The sequence below is a fragment of the Vigna radiata genome, unplaced genomic scaffold (assembly GCF_000741045.1).
Source record: "Vigna radiata var. radiata cultivar VC1973A unplaced genomic scaffold, Vradiata_ver6 scaffold_234, whole genome shotgun sequence".
In the NCBI taxonomy this organism is placed as follows: domain Eukaryota; kingdom Viridiplantae; phylum Streptophyta; class Magnoliopsida; order Fabales; family Fabaceae; genus Vigna; species Vigna radiata.
Window position 1 is genome coordinate 177,890 of NW_014543117.1, and position 11,451 is coordinate 189,340.

Sequence of the window (11,451 nt, forward strand, 5' to 3'; positions counted from 1 at the left end):
CGTCAGTCTGAGCAATCACCGACGTCGAAGAGGCACTAAAGACTTCGAAAATGACACTGACTGACGTCTAAAAGGTACTATAGACGTCGATGTATACATTAACCGACGTCTAATACAGTGGTTGTGTTTTAGTGCAGTTTTGTTCCTGTCTTTGGATAGCCTAGTACCACAATCTCCTTTTGCTAGTTTCCCCCAAAAAAAAGCTTGCGTCTTTTGAATTTCTTATGGGATTTCAACTCAAAACCGAACCTGGGTAGCTGCTTAGTTCCATTTTCATCCGCAAGAGGGAAAAATCACGGTGAAACAATAACTAGGCAACGACCCAGGGTCGTTTTTGGGTTGAAACAACCAAAAGAAATTCACAAGACGCCTCTTTTTCTGGGAGACAGCTAGCAAATGGAGAATGTGTTACTACGTTATCCCAAGAAAGGAACAAAACTGCACTAAAACACAACACAAAGAAAGCAAATTTTAATCAGTTGAACCAAAAGATAATCGATGAAAGACTAAACTAAACAAAATTTAAACAGTAAGCATAAAAAAAAGCAAGGCACCTGGGATGCAATGCCGCAAGAGAGAAAAAGGAGATAAGGAAGACGATAAAGATATGAGAAACAACAATGGAATGCCGCAAGAGAGAAAAAGAAGAGGTGCCGCAAGATAAAAAGGAGAAGAGGAAGACAATATCAAAAACTGAATTTCGCAAAGAGTTTGCGGTTTATTTAAAATGAAATTGGGCGTCGGTTGCTCCAGAAACCGACGTCTATAGTCACATAGACGTCGGTTATCCCACTAATATGACGTCCAAGTTAACATTTAAACTCACTTTTTGAATACCCATTAGACGTTGGCTTCGAGGGGAGCCGACGTCTAGGAAGCTGAACGGATTGACGTTTGATTTTCTGTCAGGGATGTTCACGACAGTTGTGATGGGGTGCCGAAGTCTATAGTAACGTAGACGTCGGTGCCCATCTAGCCGACATCTAAGGCCCTCGAGTTTGGTGAACATAATTAATTACAGGCACATAGACGTCGCTTCCCCTCAGCACCGACGTCTAAATTGAAGAATTTTTTGTCTTCCCGCCTTCCAGACAGGCCTAAGACGTCGCCTTTTGACTACGTGACGTCTAAGCGCCTGAGAATTAGGTGAAGAGCATTAATTGCAGCCCAATAGACGTCGACCCCCGTTAACACTGACGTCACTGGACTGTCTTCTCACCTACCTCAGGCCATTAGACGTCGATTTGTGGCAGTGGGGACGTCTACATTATCATAGACGTCACCTTACCTCAAAACCGACGTCTAGTTTACCAAGTTATTTATGATAATGCCACGTCCACTCATATACGTCGGGTTACCCGCAAACTGACGTCTTCTAGGTGACGTTAAACAACGTTTTTACACTAGTGCTTATAAATGGTGGGCATTTAAATATTTTTTAACATTTAATTATATATTCTTTTAATACAAATGATACTTTGTTATAATTTTATTTTATTTAAACAATAAATTAAATTACTCACAAATTTTCCTTAATCTTTCTCCACTTTTCGCATATTCTTTCTCTTAATCTAAATATTTATATTTTCTATTCTCTTTAAATCACTTTCTTATTCTTTTCTAATCCAAATTAAACATCACTTTTTCATAAGTAAGGAAAGATGAAAGAACACACAATTGATGTGTTCATGTAAATATATGTAATTAGTTTGATAAGAGCTCAGTGTTTTTCTTGCACTTAAAAATGTTGAATAGATATCATAACAGTTTATTATTGTGTCTGAGAAAGCATATATGTCTATGTATTAAAGTTAGAATGGTAAAACTAACTTTTTCCTTTCATACTGTGTTATTCCTGTACAATTTCTTTTGACTTTCATTTTAAATAATTGGTGTATATAACTTTATGTTAATCATTCCAAGTAACACAGTACCTATAAGTCAACGAGACAGTATATATTACCATCAATATATGAATAAACTCATGACATATTCCATGGCAATGTACTTTGCAGACACTATTTATCATGGAATATCATACAAGTGTTAGAATCAACTGCATTTTCATGAATCTAGTCAGTCAATTACGTAAATTAAGGAATTGATTTTTTTATTTTTATAATTAACAACAAATTTATAGATAAAAGATTTCATGAGACGTGTATTCATTATTTTTAATGACTTATTTGCAGTGTAGTATGCAAGTTTTTCAAGATACAACAAAAAATTTCTAAAATTTTTTGAAAATATCTTAATTAGTAAGAAATTTTAAAAAGAGTAAATATTATTAGTAAGTGGGTTTTATTAGTAAGTGGGTTTTAAGCCTAACTCAACCCCACAAAACCACATTGTAAGGTGAAATTTGTACTTCAAACGACAATTGGTGGAAACAGAAATGCCCACTTAGAATACCATGTTAGAAGTGGAGTTTAAGCCTAACTCAATCCCTCAAAACTGACTTGTAAGGTGAGGTCTGCATCCCACTTATATACTATAAATTGGCCTGTCTTATCTTTAGTTGACGTGGGACTTCCAACAAATATACCTAAAATAATAAAATAATAAGAAAAGAATCAAAGATATATGTAAGAAGGAGAGATAGAAGAAATGTGTGTTTCTTGATTTATTACAAATGTGTTGAAACAAGTTTGGCCAACACAACAATACTTAATATATATTTTGCAATATATTTATAGCATAATTTTTATAACAATTATTACTATTATTATTTTATGGAAACTTAAAAAGGCATACATAAGTGTTTTTCACACTACTTGAGTTTATTTTGTTTTATCATTATGGACATTTTTCTTTTTAGTAATGGTTAGGAATAATGTGCACTAAATATAAAATCCAATGAACTTTATAATAACGGTGGCGGCTTTTATTTCTTTTTATTTTTTATATTTAGTTTTAATTTGCTTTCAATTTTCATGATCAATTGCAGTCACGAACTTTATACATAAAAGAGATATTCTAATTTTAAATTCTATTTCATTCAAATATCTATCTCCCTTTTTAATAGTTATTTTTTAATTTAAAATTTTTTCTCTTTACCTCAATTCTTGAACCATATGTTTTCTAACTCTTTCTTTTTTTTTTTATCACTTAATATTGTTATTTATCTTTTTTTACAAAGGTGAATGTATACATTACAAATATTCATAAAGATTCTCCAAGTGTTTCTCGATTTCCATTTTTAGAGTATTTATCTTTCTTCCAAGTGTTTGTTCTCTCTAAGATGGATAGAGATTATGTTTATAGAAGTTGTTCTGACGCTCAAGTTAGTTTAACGCGTCAACCAATAATAAATGTGGTAATTAATGAAACATAATTAATATACATTATAAGATGTGCTATTTATACATACTATTTATAGGTTTTTACTTGGATGAGTTTGGGTTCATTAGCTCAAATATTTGTTGGCTTTTGAAGTATTGTAATTAACCATGGGTCATGGTGATTAAGTATCTTGTGTGATATTGTATTCTCTAAATAAGGATGGGCCGAGTACATGTCAACTTAGTAGTTTGACATGTATTCGTCTAGAAACGAGTCCTATACTGGTATGGCAAAGAGGTACTCGATCACACATAATACACCTGTCCAAAAGGCTTTACATGTTATATGTTAAAGGTTTGCAAAGAGTTTCAACGTATCAAGTATCGGTAGTTGGTCTTCAATTTTTGGCTTGTTGATCATGATATTGGTACTTGATAATCATCTTGCAAAGAAAATTTGTATCTTTAGATAGGTATAGAAATATATGCCTTAAAGAAGGAGGTTGTTGAAGAGAAATAAGTTCGAGCAAGGCTTGAGACCGACATGGTTGGCTTATAGAAATATATACAACGATTTCATAAAGCAATCAAACAGGTCAAGTTCTTGTATCAAGAGGTTTATTTTAAGGATGTGAGGTTTGGTGTAAACAGACAACTTTGAAGGTCGTATGATGAATGTAGACGAGATAGCAGTTGCTAAAGCAATGAAGAAGACTATTATGACTGAAGATGTTGATGATGATGCGTCTGAAGGAGAGACCGTAAGAGTGAGTCCTTCAATTACTACCGACCCTCGAACAAAGATGAGGAGAATGACGATCATGAGGATGGGGCCAAGTAATAAATTAAAAGTTGTAGTTATTTGTAGTTTATTTTGTTACTTTCCTTTTTTTTTTTTACAACTGAATATATTAAGACCAAAAGTTGTATAAAACATCCATCATGGACTGATATGAATGGATAACACTTTTTACCATTTGTTTACTCAATGTTTTCATAACTTGTAATTTTTTTTCTAAACTTTGAATAACGGATATATGTATGATTGAGATGAATGTTCCTTCTTGCCACGTAGTTGTCATGTTATAATGGAAGTCCTTAACATGGATATTGTAAAGGTTCAACTAAGAGCGCCTAGGTAGGTGACATGAAACTGTATGAAAGGTTCGATCATGACCGCTTTGGTAGACGACAAAAGACTATAAGAAATGTTCAACCATGATCACCTTGGTAGGCGACAAGGAGATGCATGAATGGTTCGATCAGGATTGCCTTGGTAGGCGATAAGGAGTTGCATGAATGGTTTAACCATGACCACATTAGTATGCGACAGGGAAATGCTTGCAAGGTTCGACTAGGAACACCTAGGTGGGTGGTAAGGCACTGCTTAATTGCCTATAGAATATTCAAAGAGAGTTCATTGGTGAAGGTAGAAACTTTTTATTTTATTGATGAAGTGCCTTATTAAAACCTTCTTGGCCAATATCCTCCTTAGAAAAAAAAATGAGTAAGGAAATAATACACTTAAGGATGTAACCGGTTTTTTAAGATGAACGAAACCTTGCCCTTAATGTGTATGGGAAGTGTGCAACATTGTTGTTCACAACACGTGGCATGGCTAGTGCTTGGTCGTCAACTACAAATGCTACATGGTTCTTCTAGACAGAAGTCATATGTTTGTCTCAAAGACTATGCCATGCATGTGTAAGTATGAACTAATTCAGAGTGTGAAACTACGAATGACTCATTAAATCAATTATAGTTTATTTAATGGTATCTACTACTTAAATAATCATAGTAATTCTAGAGCTAATACGTGCAACAAATCCTAACTTCTGAAAATGATGCATTTATTACATAAAAGATCGACACAAGCTCTGCCTACTACTTTGGTTATTCATGATAACTTGTTGAATTGCACGACTCTTGTGTTGACAATGCACCATTCGAATTTCCGCCTTATCAACTTTTGATGGTAGGATAATGGCCTACCATGGTGATGAAATGTGACAAAGAATTAGGGTTTGGTTCAAGACTTGGAGCTTGAGAAATGGCTACCATGGAAGGCAATAGACGCACAAATTACCCAATCCTAACACGTAGAGGTAGTGACAATAAATAATATTATCTAGCTCATTGAAAGTTTAAGGCTCAAAGATGATTAGATATCATCCTAGTCTCAACCATAAAAAAATACCAACAATGGATTAGTGGATGTTGCTTTTATGACTTTACTGGTACCTTATAAAAAAATCAAAGTCTTTGGGTTTTAAGGAGAGTACGATCGTAAGGCTAAAAGTTGAAAGAACTGACGTAAGGACAAGCTAGAAGTGGAGCTTGTGGCTTAATTTGACTAAATACGAAAAAACTTATCACGTCCAGACAAAGTGAGTATTGACAAACTAAGAGGTCTTTCTTGATTCAATGAGTGGTGATGCATGACCGTTCTATGTAGGTGGAGCAATTTGTCTAATTAATTTCGTTAACAAACAATATCTCAGTCTGCTAAATAACTATGTGTTGGTAATCCTGTTGGTAATCCTGTATGGTAAATGTGACCTCTTAAACCACAAAATTTTGAAGTAATAATAAGTTTGTGATGCCCTTAAATATTTTGGTCACACACTTGGTATACTAAACAACTTAGAATCGTCTATGACTATTAACAACAAGATATATGAGATGAGAATGCACAAAAAAAAATTATAATTATATAATTAAAAGAAGAAAACTCACCAAATAAAAGAAACCATCCAAAATTCATGTTCATGATCTAAACAAAATTTTATTGACTGACTTTATAAACTATATGTAACCACCTAACTCAAAAACCAAAAACCTCTTACTTTTATTGATTATATATTATTTAATAGTTTAAGTAAATAATTATTATATACGTAAATAAATTTATAATGTTATATATATATATATATATATATATATATATATATATATATATATATATATATATATATATATATTAAACAATATTTTCCACTTCCCATTATTATCATATCTATCACATTCTTACCAAATAAGTCCTGATACTCATTGTATAATAAAAGGTAGGCTGGTTAATCATTAAACATAACAAATAATATTTTATTATAATAATAGACTAGTCCAGTATAAATAACATGGGGTGCTTTAAGAAATAAAAGAGTAAAAGAGGATAATTTAACATGTAACATGGGGTGCTTTTCTTTATGAAAAGATATTTTGAGATGGTATAACTTTTGAAAGTTTTCCTTTATGAAAAAAAATACTTGTAAATATAATTTAGAAATTAAAAATGATTTTTATATTATGAATTTTGAAATTATTTTTTATATATACATTCACTTTTGAGATGTGCAATCAGAGTTGCACAATCTCACAAATTTTCAAAGTGTAAAATTTTAAAAAAAATCTCTAAACTAGAAGGTAAGAAAATTTTTTATGTATACATGGGGTGTAGAAGGAAAATATAAGGTCGTGAGAAAAAATTCTTATCAAACGTCGCTAAATTGCTTTGTGCACCCCAACAAATTCCAACCTGCACTCCCTTCAAACGTAAGGAAATGTCATAATTACGCTTATGAGTTTTCAAATTTTGCAAGTAATATTTTTCTCTGTTCTCCCTCACCTGGTCTTTCCACAGCACCTCTTTTCAATGCTCTTATCCCCCTTTCTTTTTCTTCCTGCATTCGATCACGCGGCACTGCTCTGCTACTTTTCCACAGCATCGTTCTTGCACAAAACCTGCACCGAAACACTTATTCACGAATTTATCTCCAGAACTCAGGTACACGCTATTCTCTCACTCTCACTTCACACACCACAAATGTAATCTGAATATAGATCTTTGGAAGGGATTAATATGTTCTCCTTTTTACAATAATTTTATGTTTTCATGCTATCCAAGAACTGAAAAAGAGAAACCCTAATCCGAAAATAGGATTTCGGAAATTATGTGTACCATGGAAGGAAAAAGCCCAAACTTGTCTAAAAGCTATTAAGGAAACGATTTTTCACGAAAAGGGAAAATTGATAATTCTCCTTAACCCATCCTTACGCTGCTTTTCTTGTTTCTTAGTTTTGCGGTTTCGGTTTTGGACTTGGTGGTCAACACAGTCTAATATAATATCTTTTATGTCTTCTTCTTTAGCTGTTGATTCTTTGCAACTTTCCTAACTCTCTTAATTAATCCATTGCTATCAGTTTTGATCGGAGGAAAAATGGCGGATCAGCTGTCGAAGGCCGAAGAATTCGAGAAGAAAGCTGAGAAGAAGCTCAGTGGCTGGGGCTTGTTTGGCTCCAAATACGAGGATGCTGCAGATCTCTTCGATAAAGCCGCCAATTCCTTCAAGCTCGCCAAATCATGTTTTTTCTCTTTCTCTCTACTTTTTTTTTTTTTTTTTAATTTCATTATGTTTTACAGTTATACGATGATTAACTTAGACACAGACGATAACTTTATTATTGTTAGTAGAATCGGCGAGTGTTGGTTCTAGGTGTTCGATTTCCGATTCCGGATGCTGAACTCTCCTTAATCAATTAGTTTTTATCTGATTTTACTGGATAGAGTTTTGACCTGTTTTTCCATTTGATCAATTACTCGACTAGAAAAATTAGAGTTGTAGAACAAGTGGTTGATACTATGATCAACTGATTAACCATATTCTTTGTGTTATGTTGTGACTGTTTTCACTTTTACATTGATAACTTTTTATTCGCTTTATTTTGTTGAATGTTACTGACTTTATAATTAAGGATGGGATAGCGAATAGTTCTTTTGTTTGTTGTTCTTGATTTGATCTATTCTGTGGTATTACAGGGGACAGAGCTGGAGGGACATACCTAAAGTTAGCAAATTGCCATTTGAAGGTATCATTCAGGGTTGGGGTTTTTGGGTGGGGTTTATAGTGTTGAATCTCTTTTGCATCCTTTAGTTCTCTATGGAGCCTGCAATGACATTGTTGTCTTGTCTTTTCTTTCTAGTTGGAAAGCAAGCATGAAGCTGCACAGGCCCATGTTGATGCTGCACATTGCTACAAGAAAACTAATATAAATGGTATGCATGCACTAAGATTCTCTCTAGTTTGTGATTTCTGATTTAAACAAATATCATGCTTCCCCATAGCAAGGCCAATTCCTTTTAGACTCTATATTTCTCTATATTGACATCAATGCAAATCATATAAATCAGTTGCTGCATTTATGCTTGGACAAATGATATGTGAAACATATTTGTTATATCTCATTGTTCAATCTTTCCATATGTATAAATAAAAGACCGACTTTGTATTTATAAGCTCTAAGTAGGGTTCATACTTTTATCTTTTGTATAAGGCATATTAAAATTAACTGGCATGTTGGATAGCAATATTTTGATTTGTTATTTGTTTCAATTATTAGATTGGAACTTATGTTTATAATCCTAAGCAGAAGCAAATAAAAACTGATTTAGCCTACCTTAGTTCTTCCTCACTCGAATTAGTTAGAAGACTACTAAAGTTCAATTTTCTCTCTTTGAACACAGAGGCTATATCATGCTTAAACCGTGCTGTAAACCTTTTCTGTGACATTGGAAGACTCTCTATGGCTGCTAGATATTTAAAGGTAAACATGTACACATGCGTGTGCACACGCACAAATGCATGCACACACATACATTTTTGCTTCATAATATTTAGAAAACGCATATTCGGCTATTTGTGGTATATAATGTATTGGTACCCCTTCTCCTTGGTATCGTTTATAAATTATTCATATTTCAGCTTATGGAAATCGACTGTAAATCAAGTGCATTGAAGTGTACGAGTTTACTTAGTTATTGTTATCTTGTTTTAACTTGGTTTCACTTGTTTACAAATTAAATACAGGAAATTGCTGAGTTGTATGAGTCTGAACAGAATATTGAGCAGGCTCTTGTTTACTATGAAAAATCAGCTGATTTTTTTCAAAATGAAGAGGTGACAACTACTGCTAACCAATGCAAACAAAAAGTTGCTCAATTTGCTGCTCAGTTAGAACAGTAAGATTTTGTATATTCTGTATATTGTATCTATATTATTATATTGATGACGGTTTATATTTCAACTTAGATTCATTCTTTAATTGGTTAGAACTTAAGTATTTTTTTTTTAAGTCATCTTTCGGGTCTTTTTTTAAGTTCCTTTTTTTTTTCAACCTACTCTCCTCTGGTTAGCATTAGCTTAGGTCACTGAGAATTTATTGGAATGGCCTATTATCTTAATAGAATTCTTGCATGTTTCTTTCCACAATTCATAATATGTTAACTTAGGTACATGAAACGAACAAAAATCAGTCCATTGCTGTATCTGATATAGGTCACATGTTATTGTGTATGATTTGCTCTAATTACAACGGGAACTTTATTTTTTAAATGGAAGGAACTTTAACCGAACCTTCTTGCTATGTTAAATTGAATATTAACTGTTTCCATTTGATAATCTTCAGATATCAAAAGTCAATTGAGATTTACGAAGACATAGCTCGTCAATCCCTCAACAACAATTTATTGAAGTACGGTGTTAAAGGACACCTGCTGAATGCTGGCATCTGCCAACTCTGTAAAGGGGACTTTGTTGCTATAACCAATGCATTGGAACGATATCAGGTCTAAGTTTTTCAATAATTTGAATCTAGATACTGGACATATTACTAGTTGCTCAATTTTTTGGATATGTATTATATTTTGCAGGAATTGGATCCAACATTTTCAGGAACACGAGAGTGTAGATTGTTGGCGGTAGGTGACTAGTTTTGGAGTTTCATTATTAAATTTTAATGGACAAGTAGATTATATATAGAATATGTGGACTTCTTCGAACTGCCTTCTGCATATGTTTTATTATGTTTTGGTACTTATTATATGTATATGTATATATATATATATATATATATATATATATATATATATATATATATTATTATGAATACTTTTTTACTGATTCAGCCATACATTTGCCACATATAATACTGACACTTTCTTTTTCAATCCTGGTGGGTAGGATATTGCTGCTGCTATTGATGAAGAAGATGTCGGGAAGTTCACTGATGCTGTGAAGGAATTTGATAGCATGACCCCACTGGTAAGTCCAAAAGTTGTAAAATAGGAGTACTTGGTGTTTAACAAAAGATATTTCCAGACACACACACTATAATATTTTCATTAGCTCACACATTCTATGTATTGAATTTAGGCAGTCTTGTTTCCATTGCTAAACTAATACGTGTTACCAATTTGGTTGGATTTTACCGTGTCAACATGTGGCTATGCGTAAAGTATTTTTTGTTTTTGGCCATAATAAAATGTTCAACTAAAGAGTCAAAGCGATGAGTTGCAGTAGTGTTTCTGAAGTAGTTGTTTTGAGCTTACACTTTTTTCATTTCATCAAATTCTACAAATTCCCTGTCGATTCTTCTATACGTCAATAGAAAACCAAGGAAAAGTTGTAATTTGTTTCTTTTGTTTTGTCTGTCACATTTTGATTTTTAATTTCCTTTTCTTTTTCATTCCATTTCCGTTGCTCATGAACATTGCCCATGGACTTGTGTAGGATTCTTGGAAGACTACACTTCTTTTGAGGGTGAAGGAAAAGCTGAAAGCGAAAGAACTTGAGGAGGATGATCTTACTTGAAGTATACCTCTCTCACTATTTTGGTGGTTGGACCTATTGTTTGATAATTTACAGATGTACCATGCATGTCTGTTCAGTTGTTCATTTTACACATCTACTTACTGAGTGTCCTTGCTTTGATTTGAGTGTACTTTGGTTTCAATATTGATTTGGTCTGACTGAATTCAAGAAATGAGTTTTTAATATATTATTTGTAACAGATTGTAATTGTTTGTTACACGACCCTATACTTCTGAATGATTCGCAAAATTTAGCACTAATAAAGCAACTTAAATCTAAAATCTTAAAATAATAACTCTGCATATTTTTCATTTTATTTGGTAAAACTTACAACTTATGCCTAAAATTATTGGCTTTCCTAATCGTTTATGTTATTGGTATCTACATTTCGAAAAACATAATAAAGATTTATTCATAATTATAAATTTTTTATAGCAATGAAGATATACTGTGAAGAAAAATTAAATAAATTCTATAATGTGACCATTAAAAGAATTTAATTTATATATGTTTAGAAATTTATT

At 32.7% G+C, this 11,451-nt stretch overlaps 1 protein-coding gene across 1 annotated transcript; it reads left to right on the top strand.

Annotated features, from left to right (window-relative positions):
* Nucleotides 1-6,900: 6,900 nt before the first annotated feature.
* LOC106753112 (alpha-soluble NSF attachment protein 2) lies at nt 6,901-11,154 on the top strand. Its single transcript, XM_014634904.2, has 10 exons — nt 6,901-7,065; nt 7,482-7,643; nt 8,098-8,147; nt 8,262-8,334; nt 8,803-8,882; nt 9,146-9,297; nt 9,744-9,903; nt 9,988-10,035; nt 10,298-10,378; nt 10,847-11,154. The coding sequence occupies exons 2-10, from the start codon at nt 7,499-7,501 to the stop codon at nt 10,925-10,927; spliced, it is 870 nt and encodes a 289-aa protein (XP_014490390.1). The 5' UTR covers nt 6,901-7,065; nt 7,482-7,498; the 3' UTR covers nt 10,928-11,154.
* The last annotated feature ends 297 nt before the right edge of the window (nt 11,155-11,451 follow it).

Bases quoted from the DNA above. Each gene is read 5' to 3' on its own strand.
- LOC106753112 (XM_014634904.2), top strand. From the start codon at position 7,499: ATGGCGGATCAGCTGTCGAAGGCCGAAGAATTCGAGAAGAAAGCTGAG. The intron at 9,904-9,987 runs GTCTAAGTTTTT...TATATTTTGCAG, and splicing joins ATGCATTGGAACGATATCAG to GAATTGGATCCAACATTTTC. The intron at 10,036-10,297 runs GTAGGTGACTAG...CCTGGTGGGTAG, and splicing joins GAGAGTGTAGATTGTTGGCG to GATATTGCTGCTGCTATTGA.